At 52.4% G+C, this 21,704-nt stretch overlaps 1 protein-coding gene across 1 annotated transcript; it reads left to right on the top strand.

The window, feature by feature from the left end:
• Positions 1–2,802: 2,802 nt before the first annotated feature.
• Positions 2,803–21,114, top strand: KLHL36 (kelch like family member 36). Its single transcript, XM_081216443.1, has 5 exons — positions 2,803–3,024; positions 5,508–5,586; positions 10,910–11,983; positions 13,528–13,685; positions 15,764–21,114. Exons 2-5 carry the CDS (start codon positions 5,524–5,526, stop codon positions 16,317–16,319), a joined length of 1,851 nt encoding a protein of 616 aa, XP_081072569.1. The 5' UTR covers positions 2,803–3,024; positions 5,508–5,523; the 3' UTR covers positions 16,320–21,114.
• Positions 21,115–21,704: the final 590 nt, after the last annotated feature.

The following is a 21,704-nucleotide window of genomic DNA, read 5'->3' as shown; positions in this document are numbered from 1 at the left end:
AACGTGTAGCACATGTGAGCTGTACAGGGGTTGTGGTGGTAGAGGTGATATTATTGTGAAAAACTACATAAGGGGAAAATATGGAGAGACAACAGTATTAATAATTATTTTTGGACAGTGCAGGAGTGAGTGGTATATTTTTCCTTTCAGACTTTTCTGTATTTTCCAAATTAACTTAAACATGTGTGACTTTTCTAATTTGAGAGAAAATGAGATGTAAAGGAAAAAAAAGTGAAAGATGGTTCACCAGGTGGTGACAGGGAAAACAGGACAAAGTCAACTTAGCCAAGCCTGCACGTGTTTCAGGTCAGTGTCACGTGGGGATTCCTGAGCATGTCCCAGGCCCTTACTACAGGCAGTCCCTTCAGTTTGTACATCTTCTCATTCACATAGAACCCATCACCAGCAAGACAGACATCCATGCCAAGTTATAGGCTGCTAAAATATCTAGGGACTTCCCTGGTGGTCTAGTGGTTAGGACTCCATGCTTCCATTGCAGGGAGCATGGGTTCTTAGATCCCTGGTCAGGGAACTAAGATCCTGCATGCCATGTGGCACGGCCAAGATAAATAATTAAATACAATACAATAAAAAATCTATAGCTAAATCTCTCTGGATAGATAGATAGATCCATGTATGCGTAGAGAGATCCATATATACCTTTATCTATCTACCTGTCCTTATCCATATCTTTCTATAAAGAATCTTTAAGTATAGCTATAAAAAAGAATACATCCCACCCATAGCACTCTGAATATATCCCTAACACAGGACTGACCCGGATACAGTAATTGCTCATTTATTGGTTTGTCTCCCTCCCTAAAATCCTTGAAACTATCCCTGGCAACTACCACAGTGCCTGGCACATAGTAGGAATTCCCTAAAAGTCTGCTGAGTGAATTAATGAATGAAGAAGTACATGAATTCATGTAATAGTGGAGATTTGCACGTCAAGATACAGACATAGAACAAGATGTGAGATTAGCTTTGTTGGAGTATGAGATTAGCTTTGTTGGTCAAGGAGAGGTCAAAGCTGGGCAAGTAAGGCTTTAAAGAGCTACATGAGGGCTTCCGTGGTGGCGCAGTGGTTAAGAATCCGCCTTCCAATTCAGGGGATACGGGTTCGAGCCCTGGTCTGGGAAGATCCCACATGCCGCGGAGCAACTAAGCCCGTGCGCCACAATTACTGAGCCTGTGCTCTGGAGCCTGCGAGCCACAACTACTGAGCCCGCGTGCCCCAGCTACTGAAGCCTGTGCGCCTAGAGCCCGTGCTCAGCAACAAGAGAAGCCACCAGAGTGAGAAGCCCACGCCCCGCAACGAAGAGTAGCCCCCGCTTGCCGCAACTGGAGAAAGCCCACGCGCAGCAACAAAGATCCAATGCAGCCAAAAATAAATAAATAAATTTATTATAATTTTTTTTAATCAAAAGGTACCTCCCTGTACCACGAAGAGAGCAGTCTTTATTAAAAAAAAAAAAAGACGCTCTCAATCCTTCCCAGAGAAGGCAGGAATAGAAAAACAAGGACAGAGAGTTTTTTTGTTTGGTTTTGCTTTTGTAACAGCTTTATTTATTTTTTTAACATCTTTATTGGAGTATAATTGCTCTACAATGGTGTGTTAGTTTCTGCTTTATAACAAAGTGAATCAGCCATACAAAAATATGGAACGCTTCACGAATTTGCATGTCATCTTTGCACAGGGGCCATGCTAATATTTTCTGTATCGTTCCAATTTTAGTATATGTGCTGCCGAAGCGAGCACAACAGCTTTACTGAGATACAGCTCATACCATATTTTTTTTTTGGTTCTGGCGGCGCCGGGTGGCTTGTAGGATCTTAGCTCTTTGACCAGGGATTGAACCCAGGCCACAGCAGTGAAAACGCCACGGCCTAACAACTGGACCGCCAGGGAAATCCCAAAATCACCCTTTTGAATTGTACATTTCAATGTTTCTTTTGTATATTCAGAGGTGCGCAATCATTAATACCACCTAATTTCCGAACATTCTTATCACCCTCCCCCTGCAAAATCTCTTAACAGCCACCCACTCCATTTCCCCCCACCTGGTTAGCCCTGGGTAACCACTAATCTTTCTGTCTCTATGGACTTGCCAGTTCTGGACACTTCATGTAAATGGACTCATACAATACTCACACATACAATATGTGTCCTTCTGCGTCTGACTTCTTTCACTTAGCATAATGTTTTCAAGGTTTATCCAGGCTGTAGCATCAGTTTGACAAGGATAGATCCGTGATGGTTAAACTCATTCATTCCTCGAATATTTATTGAGCGGCTACTAGGTGCCAGCCCTGGGGGCCCAGCCAGGAATAAAACCGACAGTAAACCCTGCCCTGGAGGGTTTCTAGTGGGGGAGAGAGACAATAAGTCAAATGAACAAGGAAATGATTCAGAAGATTAGACGGTGGTAAAAGCTAAGTGAAGCAGAAAGCTGGAAACGGGGTGAGGAGAGAGGGATGGTGACTTTAATCACGGGGTCAGCGAAGGCCTCACCGTAGGGTGAACGCAGAGGCCGACCGAGCTAAGGCTGGAAGGAGGTGAGGGTGCGAAGGTGCCACCGCGATGGCCCCTCCCAGCACTCCGGTCCCCCAGGCCCGGGACCATGCCTGTCCCTCCACGCCGTGTCCCTGTGGCACCCAGTAGGCATTTCGCGGTACGTGACTGTGAGTGGCCTGCCTGGGCCGCAAGCGAGTCCGGCGGCCGGGAGGACAGCGAGGGGAGGCTGGGCGAGGACGCCGCGCCCCCCGCGCCCCCCGCTCTCCCCGCGCAGGCCCCGCCCGCCTGGGGCAGGCCCCGCCCCGCCCCCGCGCCGCCAGAGCCCACCCCCTCCCGGCCGCCGCCATTGGCCGCGCGCGCCTCCGCCCTCGGCCTCGCACTTCCTGGCGGAGCCATGGCCGCGCACCCGGCCGGCCCACGGGCTCCGACGCCCGGGCCCCGCCGCCCCGACCGCCCGGCCCCGCCGCTCGGGATCCCCGCGCCGCGCCCGTAGCGCGCCCTCCCAGGTGGGCCTCCGCGCGCGCCCCTCTCCTACCCGGGCCGAGAGCCGCGCGCCGTCCGGGGACCGGGGCGGGGGGCGGGCCTGCCTGGGAACGGTCCCCGGCCCCGCGAGCTGCGACCCGGTTCCGCCCCCGGGATCTCTTTGTGCTCGGGGGGTGGACCGCGGGGCCGGGGGCGAGCGGAGGGGCCGCCGCGGGGCCGGGGTTGGGGGATGGAGAGGGGGCCGCCGCCCCCGCAGGTGAGACAGGTGCGGCCTGTGCGGCCGGCCCGCGCGGCCCAGGTGAGTGACTGCCCTCGCGTCCCGCCGCGGGCGCTAGCCCCGGGCGCAACCCAGCTCCGCCTCCTCGCAGCCGGCTCGAGCCCGCCTTGGAGGCCGTGGTGCCGGCGGTTCCGCCAGGGGGTGCTGGGTCCAAGCGAGCTATAGAGGCGTCCCCGGAGACCCTGCCGGCGAGACCCGGGACGGGTGGGTGCCGGCGGGCGTCCGCGTCCACCTCCACGACGCTGTTTCCCCGAGCGCTGCAGTCGGGCACGTTCAGAGTCGAAACCCGGGGAAGGAGCCGGGAGAGGAAGCTCCCTGGGGACCCTCCCGTCCGGACGCGGCCTCGGTTCCCGTGTTTACTAAAAGACCTTTTACGTCTCACTGGGGATCGCCACCGTCCCTGCGTGTGGCTTTGACCCCTCACCTGCTTGCAGAAAGCACAGGAGGCAGCTGATACCTACACTCTTGTAGCAATGAGCCCCAGACCACTTGCCCGCAGACAAAAGGGAGCCTCCACAAGGGGATACTCTCTTTAGAAATCTTGGCCTAGAAAAGAAAGCTCTTAGCACTAAAGGCAGACCTGAGCCCTGGCTGGCTGCCTGCGGTGGTGCAGACTGTCTGCTGTGTGACCTTGGGCGGGGCCGCACGGCCACCTGAGCCTGGGTGTCAGAAACGATGGTGGCACCTGTCTCAGAGGGTGAAGGTGAAACAAGGAAGTCAGGGGTGAGCAGTAGGTTGGATGCTGGTGTCCTTCTCTTCCCCCTCTGAGCCCCCCAGCATCCTAGGAGCAGACAGAAAGGACAGGGGTGGGGACAGCTGGTCTTTGTCACGAAGTTGCTAGTTTGTCGAGAGAAATCTAGTTGGCCCTTCCTTCCCCCCAGGGAGCTGGCAGGGTGGACTGTGCCTGGATTTGTCTCCCCACCCTCCGTGGGAGCGCTGGAGCCCCCTCTGTGTGTCCCTGATTATCTTGACACAGAGCCGACTCCTTGTCACATTGTTCCTTTTTAGCAAAGGCTGTGTGTTCAGTTGGTAACAAATGGACTCTTTTCAACTCCGCTAGCAGGGGGAAGAATTCCTCCTTAAACCCTCAGTCCCAGTATGTGACTTGTGCCCATATTGCTAGCTTAATCCTTCCTCTGTGTGCCCCCCATCCTCCGAGGTCCCCCCAATGCCCGGCTCTGTGCTGTTAGTGGGTTGCTTGACTTTTCAAAGCTGGAAGAAACCTTAACATCCCCTGATACACCAGCCCAGTCCATAGATTCAACCATGAAGTCTACAGAGGTTAACTTGCTTGTTCAAGTTTATCCTGCATGTTCCAGCCGGGGCATGGGCTCCCCCTGAAGAGGTTTCCTGCCTGTGGGCATTTTTTTAATGGTCAAGTGAAATAGCCCAGGGATTGAGAGCAGGAAAGCCTCCTTAGGTCTGCTTCTTCCTGTGTGTGACGCTGGGCAAGTTACTTCCCCTCACTGCCATCAGCTTCTTCCTTTATAAACTGAGGATAATAATAGTGCTGTCCTGGTGGGCTTGTTGTGGGGATTAAATCAGTGAGACACAGAAAACACTTAAGACAGTGCCTGTGTTTAGAACGTATTTTATACTTGGTAGTCATCACTGCATCATATCCTTAACTTCATGAAATTTTAAAAGTATGAGATTCATAAAGATTAGGCCACATTCTACCAGGCATCCCAGTGAAGGGCCCATGTCTGTCCAGTTTTGAAGCTGGACAGACTCAGGTTTGATTCCCAGCCATTCACTAGCTTTGTGACCTTGAGCTCAATATCCTCATCGATAAAATGGGTTAAGTGACATCAGCCCGGCCAAATAGTTGTGGGAGTTTAATGAGATAGCACATGTCAGCTTGGTTCCAGGGTCATAGTCTGGGTTCTGAAATGATAACTGTTGTCATTATAATCTTGATTTCTCGAAAAGGCCTAATTCAGCTCAAGCATCCAAAGGTAGGTACTTGTAGGAGGTGGACTAAAAGACACGATGTTGTCGGATTTTAGGTGAAAAAGGAACCCTTATTAAATGTTCTGTCTGATTCTAACCCTCTGATTTTTCCAGCTCTCAGAGGAAGGGCGTTCTTTGTAGAACAGTTTTTTCTCCCTCTTTTCCTCCATGTGACTGTTTCGCTCTTGCTGTCACTGATACGCGCCAGCAGAGCCTGCGATTCATGAATGACCTCGAGTTATTACTACACGCTCAGAAGTCCTGTTCTTGTCGTAGGGCTGCGATCTTGTTTATGATGGAGGGAAGCCGGCAGACGCGAGTGTCTCGGCCGTACAAGATCAGCGAATCCTCAAAGGTCTGTGAATGGGTCGCTCGCCACCTGTGCACATTGCCAAAGAAGCATGAGATTTTTCTAATGAGCTCATTCTGATTGCACAGACTGATTTTCTGTCCTTGGTGTTGGTGTTAATCTCCTTAGCAATGACTAGAGGTGGCACAGGCAAGGAGTGGAAAAATCGTAAAATCAGAGAGAGCAGGGGTTGGGGGGTGCGAGGGGTATTAGCGACACAACTTGACTCGTTTATCCCACACCTGGCATCTGCGGGACAGGGTGGACGCCGTGGGATTTCTGTTTCCACTTGGACTCAAAAACTCCAAGGCTGTGTCCATCGAGAAGCCAGTCCCCAACCTTATCGTGGGGGCAACGCTTTGTGTACCTGGATGTTAAGGGCCCAGAGTCTTCCCCGGCCGTGACCTTCTGAGACCGTAGGAGCCAGTGTGGGTGGATTCTCCATGGCGAGGCTACCTACCTGTGGCACACTGACTACATCAGACTCACCCTGGGAGACGGGGAGGGAGCAGGTGTCTCATGAGAAGTGCATATGCCCGGCCGCACCCCAGACCTGCTAAGTTAAAATCTCAGAGCAGGACCTGCATGCAAATCTATACCTTTAGCAAACTCCTCAGGTGACTTGGAGCGGCCCCTTCCCCCACAGCTGCTGTAGATGAGGTTTGGGGGGCCAGTTGGTGAGACCCTGTCCCAGTTTACACCTGTCTCTTTATGAACATTCATAACACCCTTTTCCTTCTTTAGTTTTTGTTTTTTATTTATTTTTTCAGCCGCACCGCAGCTTGTAGGATCTTAGTTCCCCGACCACACATTGAACCCTGGCCCTCGGCAGTGAAAGTGCAGAGTCCTAACCGCTGGACCGCCAGGGAATTTTTTTAAAGTGTCCTTTTTTTTTTTTTTAACGGTATGTGGGCCTCTCACTGTTGTGGCCTCTCCCGTTGCGGAGCACAGGCTCCGGACGCGCAGGTTCAGTGGCCATGGCTCACGGGCCCAGCCGCTCCGCGGCATGTGGGATCTTCCCAGATCGCGGCACGAACCCGTGTCCCCTGCATTGTCAGGCGGACTCTCAACCACTGCGCCACCGGGGAAGCCCTAAAGTGTCCTTTTTTGAAGATTAAATGTCATGTTTAGCTTAGATCATGCATTCTCCATGGGGCTGATATTACTCACAAGGACATGAAATGGGTTCTTGGGGGTCTGGAAAGAATTTTACTCTTTTAAAGTATAAAGCTCTACATATAATACACGCACAGATATATAGAATATATATCTTGCGTTAAAATGACATGGCAAGGGGCTTCCCTGGTGGCGCAGTGGTTGAGAGTCCACCTGCCGATGCAGGGGATGCGGGTTCGTGCCCCGGTCCGGGAGGATCCCACATGCCGCGGAGCGGCTGGGCCTGTGAGCCATGGCCGCTGAGCCTGCGTGTCCGGAGCCTGTGCTCCGCAACAGGAGAGGCCACAACAGTGAGAGGCCCGCGTACCGCAAAAAAAAAGCAAAAAACAAAATGACATGGCAAGCTATTAGGAAAAAAAAATCTTAAAAGCAGACTGAAAAAAAGATGAAGAAATACCATTTTAGATAAAGGGAGTTGGGAGCAGCCTGTAGATAAGAGGAGAAGAAGAGAGAACGAGGTTCGACAGATGTGTAAAAAAGAAAAACGGTGTAATTTTCAGGGGAGGTTGGTCCTCCTGAGAAATGCTCTCGTATTTCCATTTGAGTTGACTGAGAAGACTCTTGCCAAAGCCCGGCTTTATCTGCTGTGAAACCCCAGAAGGGTCTTGCTGCTGACTCAAAGGGGCTTTGTCTGGGAGCTTGGCTGCAGAGACAGCGTAGCTTTCTAAGTTCGACAGCACTAGAAATCTTTGTCCCTTCAAGCCAGATTCTGAGCTTGTCTCTCTCTGAATTGAAGCTTTTAGGAATAGGCTTCTCTGTCCCTTGGTTCGTTGTATATATGTTCCTAACTCTTTATATTTAAAAAGTGCCCAAATCATAATGTACCCTTGATTTTCTAGACATTCAACACACCCAGTTAAAGAACATTATCAAACCCTTCCAGCCCCTACAATCAAGACAGCCACTTAGGGCTTCCCTGGTGGCGCAGTGGTTGAGAGTCTGCCTACCGATGCAGGGGACACGGGTTCGTGCCCCGGTCCGGGAAGATCCCACATGCCGCGGAGTGGCTGGGCCCGTGAGCCATGGCCGCTGAGCCTGTGCGTCCGGAGCCTGTGCTCCGCGACGGGAGAGGCCACAACAGTGAGAGGCCCGCGTACCGCAAAAAAAAAAAAAAAAAAAAAGACAGCCACTTGCCCAGCTTCCAGCCCTGCAGTTTTGCCTGCCCTTGAACTTATATAGATGGAGTCAGGGGTGGGTCCCCTGGGTGCCTGGCTCGTTACTCTTGTCACCCTGCTTTTGAGGTTCACCCTGGTTGTTGCATGTGGTGGTAGATCGTGCCCTTCTCAGAGCGGGTGGATTCTTCCACCGTGTGGCTGCCGCTGTTCATTTATCTGCTCTAAAATGTGTTGATCTACTTTGATGCCGAATTCTTTTTTCTTTTTTAATTATTTATTTAGTTTATTTATTTATTTATTTATTTGGCCATGACGCGCAGCTTGCAGGATCTTAGTTCCCCAACTGGGGATCGAACCCGTGCCCCCTGTAGTAGAATCACGGAGTCCTAACCACTGGACCACCAGGGGATTCCCTGAGTTCTTTTTTAATATAAGATACCCCATGCCTGCTTTCTGCCCAGTGTTAGATCCTGAGTTTCTTCACCTGATTAAGGTGCTAAAGTAAGAAACAAAGGAATGAACAGGGTTAATACCACTGGAGAATGTTGCAGGTCGGAGTTTCTAAATTATATGAAATGTTGCAACTCAGTTACTGATGCCAGTTTAATGTTGGGAAGTCACATTTGTCTGTTTTTAGTTTTGGTCTCTGCTGCTGTACTAAATAACCAGAAATGGGCTGTAGTCAGGACCCAAGTAAAGAATTAAACGTGCCTACTTAGCCTAGAGACCCAGCTGTAGAAACAGTGGCCACCGTCTCCCCTGCCCTGGCGCAGTGCAGCAGGAGGCTCCTCTGGTAGCTGTCATCTGGGGCTCTCCCCAGTCCCCGCCCCTCCCTAGGGCTGTTTCCCTTTCCACGCGGTAGCCTGGGGCCGGTGTGCCCCTATTTAAGTGGGGTAATTCCAGCACCCTCACCAGCTTGGAAACAACCAGGATCCCGGGGTGGGCTGACAGCCCACCTGATGCCCCTCACTTGCTTCTCTGGGACCCTAGCCTTCACTATTACTCGGGAGCTTGCCGCTGTAGTGCCTTTTTTTTTTTTTTTTTTTTTGTGGTACGCGACACGCAGGCTCAGCGGCCATGGCTCACGGGCCCAGCCGCTCCGCGGCATGTGGGATCTTCTCGGACCGGGGCACGAACCTGTGTCCCCTGCATCGGAAGGCGGACTCTCAACCACTGCGCCACCAGGGAAGCCCTGTAGTGCCTTTTTCATTTCCTTCCTTCAGTCCGCACCCAAGAGGGGCCCCAAGCCAACATGTGTTGAAGCCCAGACCAGGCCAGCCTGGCTCTCTCTCTGAATAACCAGAATAGAGGGAGATACCTGTGTGTGGACCTACAAGAAACCATCCTGTCATGTAAGGTAGGAGAGCCTGGCTCTGTAAACCTGGAAGGGAAGGAAGCTTTAGGGAACGTCTGTCTGGTACCCTCAGAAGGTGAGGACGTTGCCCAAGACTGTTGCACAGACAGAGCGATTGATGTGGGAATTGGCCGGATGGGGAAGAACCACAGGAAGTAAAGTGCCCCAATTACTAATGCATCGGAGGCGGTAAGGAGCAGATTTGGAAGGCAAGAAAAATCCACCCCCCTGCCGTAGGACACATGTTGAGGAGTAACCCAGCAGGACCTGTGCCCCAGTCACCCAGCTGCTCACACCTGCTGAGCCCTCACTCACCTGTCTTCCTTTCCACCACCACTTCCCCTGGGGCTTAACGCCCGCCCCGCCCCTTTCCCCAATCGTCCCTGAATCGCCCTGCTACCTAGTTGACATTTCTGAGTGGTCTGTTTTTCCGTATGTTGAATTTTCTTGTTGTTTTTATAGGGAATAAATACAGCAGTGTGAAATACCCTAATTAGTTCTTCCAGGGTATAGAAACCCTTGTCTGGGTCTGATTTTTCTTTGCATCTTCAAAAGCCCAGGGCAGGCAGATAACAGTCAAGCAATGTCCACCAACCTGAATTTATTGAATTAATTCCTATTAACTCTTCATATTAATTGATTCGTTAATTCCAGTGTAGCGTGGTGATGAAAGGTTTGGGCTCTGGGATCAGACCTAAGTTCAAATCCCAGCCCTGCCCCTCAGTCCCTGTGGGACTTTGGGCAAGTTCCTTAGTCTCTCTGAAGCTCACTTTTCCTCATCTGGAATAAGGGGGTTACAACTGACGTTCCGTTGGAGGGTTCCTGGGATGCTCAAATGAGAGTGTGCAGGCGAGTGCACAGCGCGGTCTGCGGCACATACAGCTCCCGGGAAAAGACAGCGTTCCTGCAATTTACGTACATTTTCTGGCAATGACTGTTGAAGCCGTGTTTCTGAAAGTAAGATTCCCCAGAGCAGGTTAGTCTGGATATATTGCAGAGTCTCTGGGACCCTCTGCCTCCCTGGACTGGTCTCTGTAGCATAACTGTCGGCACCGTGACTCCGTGGGAACAGACGGTCACAGCTGCTGACTCTGCTCCCGCTCTCCTCGGGCCGGCTCTGGGCCATGTTCTGTCTCATGACCCCTTCCCCGCACCAGACCTGGGTGAGACCAGGAGCCGAGGCTCAGAGGCTGCTCGTGACTCACCCAGATCACACAGCTGCAGAGCAGTGGAGCTGGGGTTCCGCCAGCTTCTGTCCGACTTGGGAGGCTACACCCCAGGCAACTTCACCCTCCCGATAGGACAGCGTTTTCGAACCTATGTGCCGTGACCCACACACACTAAGAAGGAAAGAGAGACAGGGAAGGAGGGAAGGAAGGAAACTTTGGGGAATTCTGCTTACAAAGAAGGAGGAGAGAGGGAAAACGAAACAAAGGGAAAAAGAAAGATTGAGTTAAAATTTTTACTTGTAGAGAAGGGAAGAAAGGAAATGTACAAAGACATATGCACACATACAGGGAAACACCCTGCTTTTCTGCGCGGTGGTCTGACACCTTGTTTCCTGTTCTCTCTCATTCCACTGTGTGTCAGTGCTGGTCGCGTAGCGCTAGCTGGGCCCCTGCGGTGTGGGGGCGGGTTGGCGGCCCCCTCCCCTCCTGACGCGTGCTCTCCACCGCCACCGCAGGTGTACCGCTGGGCCGACCACTCGAGCACAGTGCTGCAGCGGCTGAACGAGCAGCGCCTGTGCGGCCTCTTCTGCGACGTGGTCCTGGTGGCCGACGAGCAGCGCGTGCCGGCCCACCGCAACCTGCTGGCCGTGTGCAGCGACTACTTCAACTCCATGTTCACCCTCGGCATGCGCGAGGCCTTCCAGAAGGAGGTGGAGCTGATCGGCGCCTCCTACATCGGGCTCAAGGCCGTGGTGGACTTCCTGTACGGCGGGGAGCTGGTGCTGGACGGTGGCAACATCGACTACGTCCTGGAGACGGCCCACCTGCTGCAGATCTGGACGGTGGTGGACTTCTGCTGCGAGTACCTGGAGCAGGAGGTGAGCGAGGACAACTACCTGTACCTGCAGGAGCTGGCCTCCATCTACAGCCTCAAGCGGCTGGACGCCTTCCTGGACGGCTTCATCCTCAGCCGCTTCGGCACGCTGTCCTTCACGCCCGACTTCCTGCAGAACGTGTCCGTGCAGAAGCTGTGCGCCTACCTGGGCAGCAGCCAAGTGCAGCGGGAGTGCGAGCACGACCTGCTGCAGGCGGCCCTGCAGTGGCTGACGCAGCGGCCCGAGCGCGAGGCCCACGCCTACCAGGTGCTGGAGAACATCCACTTCCCCCTCATCCCCAAGAACGACCTGCTGCACCGCGTCAAGCCGGCCGTGTGCTCACTGCTGCCCCGCGAGGCCAACTGCGAGGGCTTCATCGAGGAGGCTGTGCGCTACCACAACAGCCTGGCGGCCCAGCCGGTCATGCAGACGAAGCGCACGGCCCTCCGCACCACCCAGGAGTGCCTGCTATTTGTGGGCGGCGAGGTCTCCGAGCGGTGTCTGGAGCTCAGCGATGACACCTGCTACCTGGACGCCCAGAGCGAGCAGTGGGTAAAGGAGACGCCCCTGCCGGCCCGGCGGAGCCACCACTGCGTCGCCGTGCTGGGGGGGTTCATCTTCATCGCCGGCGGCAGCTTCTCACGGGACAACGGAGGGGATGCGGCATCCAATCTTCTTTATAGGTATGACCCCCGCTGTAAACAGTGGATCAAGGTGAGATTAAAGCCAGATTATTTCTTTACTCTTGAGGACTTTTGATCTCCTTAACCTTAGCCTTGACTGCCCCCCACCCCCTTCTCTCGGGCCTTGACCACCACCCTGCTTCTGAACGAGGTGTGACGATAAAGTGACAAGCCACATCATTCCCCCCACCCCCCCGGTTGGGGGTGGTGAGGGCTGACCGGCCACCTTCTGCAGGGACGGTCGGTGTCCAGAGCATCGCCGTGCAGTAGAACTTTCTTCACCGACAGAACCGTTCTTCATCTGCGCCATCCAATACGGTAGCCACCAGCCATGTGTGGCAGTTGAGCGCTTGAAACGTGGCCTGTGGGACTGAAGAACTGAGTCTTCCATTTTATTTCATTTTCACTAATTTACATCTGAATGTAAATGGCCACAGGAGGCTGGTGGCTACCGTATTGGATGACACTGCTCTGGAAGATTGACCCACAGTTCTGACAACATCCCCGTGTCTCAGAGTCTCCGCTCAGTTCCTCTTTGGGGCAGGTTTGGAGCTGGTCAAGGAGGCTACGAAGGCTCACACCTGGCAGGAGTCATGGCCCTTCAGCAGGTGTGGCAGCTGATTCCGGGACAGGCCTGGGTCTTGATGTCAGACCCAGGTTTGGGCCCCAACTTGGCTAAATCGTAGCTAGGGGTTTCAGACCAGTTCCTTGCCCGCTCCAAGTTTCAGCTTCTCCCTCTGGAAACGGGTAGGGGGATGCTGACCTTCCAGGGTCGGTGGTTGTGGCTCACATTGATTGGCACATGTGCTCCTTCCCTCCCAAGAACCAGATGGCCACCCATGAGAGTCTGTCTCAATCTTTATACTCACACCTCAGTCTTCTTACTTAACTCGGTGCTCTTCTGAGCTCAAGGCTCAGAAGGGACTTGGATGACCTTTTGATTTTATTCTCAAAACTCTAAAACCAAGGTGTAAGTCTTGCACTTGCACTAGCAGGAGGCTCCCAGCTTTGAAGCCCGTCCTCCAAACCTTCATAGCGGTCGCAGCCTGACATGGTCTCCTGCGGGACCGTGTTCATTCGTGTGTTCTGCTTGGATGATTTAAAAAAGAAAGAAAAAGGCTTGGGTCTTCCATTGCTAATTTTCTGTGGAGCACCACTTTCTGCCCATCAACACGGATGACAATCAGCATTAATTTTTCAAATATCTGATTGTGGGGGGTGAGGGGAAAGATGAACTTTTATATCAGGAAACCACTACATCAGCAGTTCTGACCTGTGTGTGCTGCAGAATTCCAGTCCACAAGGTCGGCCACGTGGCCAGACAGGTTTGGGGAAGTGAATTCTCCGTCCCCCTCTTGGGGATTCACGAGGTCTCGAGGGTCCTGGGGGCCCTGAGAAATCCCGCCTACAGAGCCCCCCTTTCTTCAAGTTTGGCTCCCTTCCCCAGGCTCATGTGGCCACCACCTCACCTTCCGGGGCTGTGCCTTCCATGGAGCATGTTTGGGGATGCGGTGCTGGATGTTGATGCTGACCCGAGTTTGGGGAAGGGAAGGTACAGGTGTCTCACCTCCGCAGGTGGCCTCCATGAACCAGCGCCGCGTGGATTTCTACTTGGCCTCCATTGAAGACATGCTGGTGGCCGTCGGCGGCCGGAATGAGAATGGAGCTCTCTCGTCGGTAGAGACCTACAGTCCCAAGACCGACTCCTGGTCCTATGTAGCCGGCTTGCCAAGGTGATTGGGGTTTTGTGGCAGACCCTGCAGACATGGAGGCTTTGGGGTTACAGTTGAGCCCACCTCCCTTTCTGGATATTTTGGCCTTCCAATTCCAGGAAGAATCTCCTGGCTTGTAAATAACGGCGTGGGGAGCAGAGGGCGTGGTTGTCAGGGTGCCTGTTCTGGGCCATCGGAGTGCCAGTGCCAGCTCTGCCACTGAGACAAACATCCCTCTGTTTCTGAATCTCTTCACTTCCTGAGTTTCAAGGAAATGAGTGCTGAGTTCAGAGAGTGAGAGGTTTACTGAAAATTCCTCTGACTTTGGGCAGGAGGAGTACAGAGGGTGAGGGTTCCCTATCCTCCATCTGACTCCAGCAAGTGTCTTCACCCCACACTCTCTCTTTCTCCTCATCTGTAAAGGGGATGTGATGTCAGTACCACCCTGTCAAGGTGTCCATTCACTGCATTTGTTATCGTCACGGGCTTAGCAGAGGTGCCTGCCATTTATTTGAGCAGCTCCCTGTAGTAGAAGCTGCACGGCTCCTCAAGTCCCCGCCTCTCCCCCCACCCCACAGTAACTACCACCTTCAGGTCAAGGTTCCAAGAAGCCGATGAAGTAACACCTGGACACCTGTGGATAAGATGATTGGACAATCATGATAGTAGCTGTTGATCACCACGTGCCAGCCTGGGCCATGTGCTTGATGTGATGAGTCCCTTGATATCCACAGTGATCCAGTGGGGTGGGTAATAACCCATGTCATTGATTACCCAAACCCGAATGACCGTGAACGGAGAGCTCACCGTATAAATCCTGACCGTGTCCTGGGCAAACCAAGACCGGTGTTCCCCCAGGTTCAGGTCTTGTGTACCATCCCACTTTACAGATGGAGAAGTGAGGCTTAATTACATAAGAGTATCTGCCACTGTCACTTTCTCTAGGCCAGCCGGGGTGGTTTGTGTACCTTAAGTGCAACAACAACCCTATCGTTATTTTTTCTAAGTGGACCATCCATGTCCAGAGTTGGAGTAAACATAATCCACGATGCTGCCGTCATTAGGGCATGCATGCCCCACATTTGTTCCGTTTGCTTACTCGTACCTTTTCTCATTCATTGGCTGACTTGTATAATGAGACCTCCACGAGCCCACAGCCCAACCCAGGAGTCGAAGACGTTGAGCGGTAGCCCACCTGCCTGGGACCCATTTGCCCCGTGTGCGCTTCTCCCATCCGCTTGCTTCCCGCCTCCAGCTAAGGAATCACCGTCCTGAATGTCGTGACGCCATTCCCTTTTTGTTCCACCTTTGTGTGCACTTTTTTTGCTGTTGGTAATTTCTTCTTTGTCTTTATATAGATCTCATTTTTTAGAGTGATTTTAGGTGTAGAGAAAATTGAGCAGAAAGTACAGAGGTTCCCACGCGCACCCAGCTCCCCCCGTTGCAGTAACTGGTACATCATTTCCAGCTAATGCACCAAAGTCGATACATTCGCTTTAACTAAGCTCTAGTTTACATTAGGCTCCCTCTCTGGGTTGTGCATTCTGCGGTTTTGACACGTGTAGGATGATGCGTATCCATGATTACAGTGTCGTACAGAATAGTCCCAGTGCCCGAAGAATCCCTCGAGCTCCATCTTTTCATCTCTCCCTGCTTCCCCTGAACCGCTGGCAGCCACTGATACTTACTGTCCCTTTAGGGCTGACTTTTCCAGACTGTCCTGTACTTGGAGCTGCACTTTGTTGCAGGCCCTGCTTGATGTGTGATGGGACCAGGGCCACACGTGTGCCTCTGTAGCGTAGCGTTTCTAGCCCTAATGAGACAGATGCAGTCTTGTGATGATGCCCACTTCTCAGATGGGCAGAGAGAGGGCAGAGCTGGGATTCTGGCCCAGGCAGTCCGGCTGCAGAGCTGCCCGTGTGTCACCTGCCCTGCTCCATCTGTCACCCCCTCCCATCCTCACCACCCCCTCAGAGGGCAGCTTGTCCCCATTTTGCCGAGGAGAAGACCGGGTCCCCGGCTCACAGAGGCCCAGCCTGTGCAGCACTGAGCTCCCCCTCTGTCTCTGTCGGTCCGTCCATCCATCTATCTCTCCACAGGTTCACGTACGGCCATGCGGGCACCATCTACAAAGACTTCGTGTACATCTCGGGGGGCCACGACTACCAGATCGGCCCCTACCGCAAGAACCTGCTGTGCTACGACCACCGGACAGACGTGTGGGAAGAACGGCGGCCCATGACCACGGCACGTGGCTGGCACAGCATGTGCAGCCTGGGGGACAGCATCTACTCCATTGGCGGCAGCGACGACAGCCTCGAGTCCATGGAGCGCTTCGACGTGCTGGGCGTGGAGGCCTACAGCCCGCAGTGCAACCAGTGGACCCGCGTGGCACCACTGCTGCACGCCAACAGCGAGTCGGGGGTGGCCGTGTGGGAGGGCCGCATCTACATCCTGGGCGGCTACAGCTGGGAGAACACGGCCTTCTCCAAGACGGTGCAGGTGTACGACCGCGAGAAGGACAAGTGGAGCAAGGGCACCGACCTGCCCAAGGCCATCGCCGGCGTGTCCGCCTGCGTGTGCGCCCTGAAGCCACGGCTGGAGGACAAGAAGAAGAAGGGCAAGGGCAAGAGGCCCCAGGACCGCGGCCAGTGACCCCGCCGCCGCCGCCACCTCTGGCGCGTCTGGAGACCAGCAGCCACGTGGTAGAATCCCGGAACCATTATCAACGACTTAGCAGCTTTTTTTACTTTTATGATTCTTGGTATTTCTATGATATCACAGTAACCGATTAAATATTCTGTATGACTTGACATACTATCTTGCTCGAATAATTAAAGCGGGGCCCAGGCAGGAGCGACCCCCTGTATCTGTGCAGGGCTGCTTCCCACGTTGCGAACCCCCATGGGTGACCCTCCAGAGAGCAGCCAGGGCAGGGGTGACGCAGAAATTTTCCTATCGAAACGAAGGGCTTGCGGTGGGACATGGCAGACTCCCTGGTCCACGCCTCCCCACACCTGGCTGAGCTTTGAAGAAAACAGGTTCCTGAGCCCCGCCTCAGAATTATCGAGTCTGAAACTACCAGAAGTGGTGTAGGGGAGCCTAGAAACTCCTTTAGCCGGTCCCTGGGACGACTGAGCGTCGGCCATGTTCGGAAATCACCAGCAAGGGCGTCTTTCCAGGTGGAGCACAGAGACCCACAGGGGGCGCCCGCGTGACCGAGAGCCACCAGCTCGCCGGCAGTCAGGCGAGCCGTGGGACTGCTCACCAGGGAGGTCTCCCCACCTGGATTTCTTGCTCAGGTGACTGCTGCTTCTAAATAATCCTGTTTCTCCTGGTTGGTCGTCTTCCCGAATTCTAAAAGGGGATAGATAATCAAGGAAGAAAGGTAAAAAAGGGCGCCTTATTCTGTGATTTGTGCTCTCGTCTTTTTACTGTTTCTTTTTTCTGGAACCCGCTGTTTCTCAGATTACTGATGGACTGAGCCCCACAGATCTCCATTTATCACTCAGGAAAGAAAAAGGGAGCCCGCAGAATGTGCCATTGTCTCCTGTGACTCCAGCTCTGAGAAGCCACAGGAAGCTCCCACACGAGTGAGTGAGGGCCCGTGGATCCCCAGCAAGGGAAGGTTGTCCGAGTACCTCCCTCGACTGCAGCGCCAGATCCGCCAGATCCTGGTCCTGGCCGTCTGTGCTGGGGGCAAAGTTCTTTAACAAGTCATGAGCTGTTTCCCCCCTCATTAAGTGACAGATGAAACAATGGCCAGGTCTCCTCCCAGGGGTTAAGCTGCTCAGTCTATATAAGCTGTGAAAGTGGATTCCGCACCTCCTCAGGAGATGCGTGACCGGCCAGGCCTGGCTCCTGCAGTTACCGGAACTCACAACAGTAGCGTGTGCCGTTTAAGGAGAGTTTGAGACTCGTGCCCAAGCCGCTGTGTCACACCAGGACGATGGGCATGGGGTGGGTTTTAATCACGAGCCAAGGGAAGCCTTGTGGCAGAGATCTGACTGCAGAGACGAGAAGACTTCCAGATTTATCGTTAACACTGCTATTAGAATAAGAATCTCAGTTAACTCCTTTTTTCCTCTTTTGTCTCTTTACTACACTTCCTTTCCTTTCTCTCAGAGGTTTACTGTGATTTTGATTGGCCCCTTTCTCTAGTAACCAGGAGAGCTGAGAGCCACTTGGGAGCTCAAAGCTTCGGTACCCAAACGATTGCCCCCTCTCGTGAGACGGGCGACCTGTCTGCATATTTAGCTGGTTCCTTGCCTATGGAAGTCGCTAAAGGCTTCCAGACTCTTGAGAGGTTCTGCAAGGCATACAAACAGTCAAACCAGAAAAGTGTCCATCTTCTTGGAGCTCTTTAAAACAACATTTAGGTGTATTAAAGGCTCTGAGGAGTCCTGCAGTAACTACTAACCCTCCATCAACCCAGCATTTCCAAACTTCATTGAGCCCGAAACCCTTCTTTTACCTCAAACCTAGTCCAGCCCTCCTCGAAACATGTTTTGCAGAACTACTGCCAATTTTGGGATAAGCTTACCCCCTTCCTGTTCCAGGAAAGGTTTCATTATTTGAAGACCCTTTAGAAGGCACAGAACCTGTGGTCTGTTCTCCCCACCTCAGCCCAGGTCATGAGCAAAGAGGTGGTCGTTCAGTCAGAATCCAGGGGCAGGCTGCGCTGAGCACATGGAAAGACCATGCGTGCTTTGGAGAGCCGGGAAGGCTTTGACCTTGGGAAGCAGGCAGGCACGAATTTTTAGCCTAAGCCAGCTGTTGTGTTTTCGACTTCCAGGACGTGTTCCAGGATAAGGGTGCAGTACTGGCCTCTCTTCTGATTTTCTTGTGCCTTGCGGGTTAACGTACCATGTCCTGCACCTCCTATTCTGTGATGTCTCCCTTGCCACTGTGAAGGCTGTTTGTGATTTACACGCCTTAGAATCTAATATGATTGAGGCGGTGAGTGTTCCTTTAAAGGTAGGGTTGATGAGGAAGTCTCCTTTCGGGAGACCAACTTCAGATAATTGGCAGTGGCTCCACTGCGCTAGGAAAGGTTTTCGAGCTCACTGTGGTCCGTGGAGCGGAGCATCGTGACCCGTGAGCAGCGCCTGCCTGGATAAGGGAGAGTAGAGTGGTGGGACTGTGGCAGGTCTCTTGCTGTCTGTGGTTTTAAGATGGACATCACCGTGCTGTGCAGTGCAGCTAAGATCGGAAGAAAATGGTTTATAACCCAGGTGGGCAGAGCTTGGGGACGTACTTATGCAGGTGGCCATTAGAACCGCAAAATCACGATAGTGTGATTTCAAACCATGGTGATGAAGGCTTGGGTTCTCCTGGCTGCCGTGTTGAGACAGAAACAGCAACTTTTGCCATTATTTTGTCAAACTCAGCGCTCCGAGCTGTTCTGCTAGAACTTTGACAATTCTTGGATCATCTCACTTTGATCTTTCAGAATGAGCCTGGTGGGCTTTTATTCAGGTTCTGATTTTTTTCTTTTAAAGAACTAGAGTTTTAACTTCATATTAGTGGTAGGTTTGGAGTTTGACCCTCACCCAAGTTGGAACCCTGTTTGCTTAAGCAGAGTAGAAAAGCTGAAGAATCCTGGTTACTTACAGTGGTCTTTCTGCTGTTGAAAATACACAGAGATTATCTTAGCACCTTGCTTGTGTGTACGGCTCAATTCGTATTTTTAACATCCTGCTGCTTTAGAACTCTAGAATACCACGTAGGACTCCTTCTAGATCTTGATCTGAGCAGCAAACCTCATGTGTGTATTTATATTCTGAATGCCCCTCCCCTTGACCCTGAATGATAGGAACCCCAGAAGCCAACCCTAAAGGGTGTTCAATTTGGGATGGGAACCCAAATGCCAAAGGGAAGTGGAGTCCCTCCCAGGTCCCACTCTGAGTTCAGGTGAGTTCACCTGTGGCTCAAAGTGCCTGGCCCCTAAGCCAGGAGTGACCTTTGGGTGATGTGCAGCTGTGGGGGAAGGGAAAGGACCGCACCCTGCCACCCCAACCCCCTTGTAGACTTAGCAGCCGCCGCCTCCTCTTACCCTGGTCCTCCGTGGCACGTGGCCCTGCCAGCACCTCAGTTAGCTTTTGGCTCTCGGAACTTTTGGCTAGAATCTCAGACCACTGGTCCCAAACCTGGAGGGGCAGTTCTAGCCATGTGGCGTGGACATCCTTGCTGTCTCCGTGGAGATTCTGAGCATCTTCAGAGGCAAAGGGGCGGAGTCCCCATCTCCAGGATAAACCTCTGAAACGTAGGGCAGCCCTCCGGGTGCTTAGAGAGCCTGCCCTGTGTGTCCGCCAAGCCTGGCAGTTTTTAAAGTTTTTGAAATGTTTTGATACTTTTTGATACCATTTGCTAATAACCTTTTGTAGTTGCCTGCCGGGGTTCTCCACCTCCCCCCACCCCTTGAGCTTGCGCTACAGAGCAGGCGTCCCCGGGTCAGCGCCAGGGTCTCGCCTACCTGTGGCTGTGACTCTCCTCCGTGGCTGCGATCTGATACAAACTCTTGAATTGTGTAAGGGCACACGTGGCCCGGGAGTGTGACTGTCTTGGCCCCCCCCAACTGAGCAGAAGGGCAGTGCTTTATGATGAGGACACTCTAACGCCCTGAGATGTTGTGCATTTCTTCCAAAGGTCCTACCTCAGCAGAGTGTGCAGAGTTGAAAAGATACCTGAGGGCTGATCCATATATCACCTGTCCAGTACAGGTTGTTCCTCAACCCAGGGCGTGGCTGGGTCTTGAGTCACTCCCGTCCACGCCTCCTTTTAAAGAGACATTTTAACATGAAATCCACAGAAGCTGTTAACAGTGAACCATCCTGCACTTTGCAGAGTGACTACCCGTAGTTTTGGAGGTCGTTCATTTCTTTTTTTTTTTTTTTTCCCCTTTTTACATGGGTAGAATTTGTGGCTTCGCAGGGTGTTTGGGGGTCTCAAGAAATTGTCTTTTGGTTGCCTTAGTTAAAAGAGTTGAATGAATGTACAAATTTTGGTGGTAGAGGGGGGCGGAGGAGAAGAACCCTCCCGTGTCAGTTTTCTTTGGGGAAAGGAACTCCACTTTTCAGAGTTACTTGAGCCGTCCTTACAGGTTTGCTTGCGGTGGAAGGAAAAGTCCTTTGGATCAACTGAAATCCATCATCACTACCAGCCCCCTTGCAAAATGAGTAAGATCTTTGATGATTAAGTATTGATAATTCATTGGGTATGTTCTGGCTACTCATGTTACCGAAATCTGTAATTATGTGTGTGCTCTTTTTTTAATTTGTTGCTTTTGTATTTGTAGTTGTATGACCCCCAAAGCTTTTCTGTGTCTTACCTCTTCTTTAATTTTCTGCACGTTGATTTTTCCCCCCTCTGTTTTTAATTCCATAAAGAATATTCAATTCTCAAAACACATTAAACATGATTTGCCTGCTAGGGTCTGGCTTATTTTATAATCATATCCCTTAGTCTTGTGTGGTTATTGTAATAATCTTCAGTCCTATTTTCTCTGCCTAAATGAAAAAGAACTCCTTGCATGTTGAGCCCAAATATAATTTGGAAATTAACCAGACTGCCTTTCAGTGTCACGGCAGGCTGGGACGTTTCGATTCTGCTCTCACTGTGCTTCTAATTACTGTATTTTACCAGGAATTTCATTCAGATCCTTGATTGTAGCCCCAAGTCCTGTGACCGGAACTGAAACTATTTGCTTAAATTTGTGTCAGTTGGGGTAATTTGGTAAGAAAAGAAAAACAGACAAGGAATGGGTTATGTTCATCAGAAAGATACAATAACATTTCTATAAGAACAGAGTCCCCTTACTGCCCTTAGGGCCCAAGAAGAGGAACATGGCTCCCCTGCACGGACACCAGCAAGCAGACAAGCCCAGTCACGGTCCGGCGTTTCTTCCCCGAGCGTTTGGCAGTTCAGCTTTGGGAGGATGGTGGGAAGTACCTGCCATGCATATCACACCTGGAAACTGGATTCGAATTTGCCTCTGAGCCAGTGAGCTGCCCCAGATGGGACACCGGCTACCAGATGCCA

This window comes from Mesoplodon bidens, assembly GCF_964165515.1.
Source record: "Mesoplodon bidens genome assembly, chromosome: 18".
Classification (NCBI taxonomy): Eukaryota; Metazoa; Chordata; class Mammalia; order Artiodactyla; family Ziphiidae; genus Mesoplodon; species Mesoplodon bidens.
Note: the sequence above shows the minus strand (reverse complement) of the source record. Positions and strands in the feature narration are given on the sequence as shown.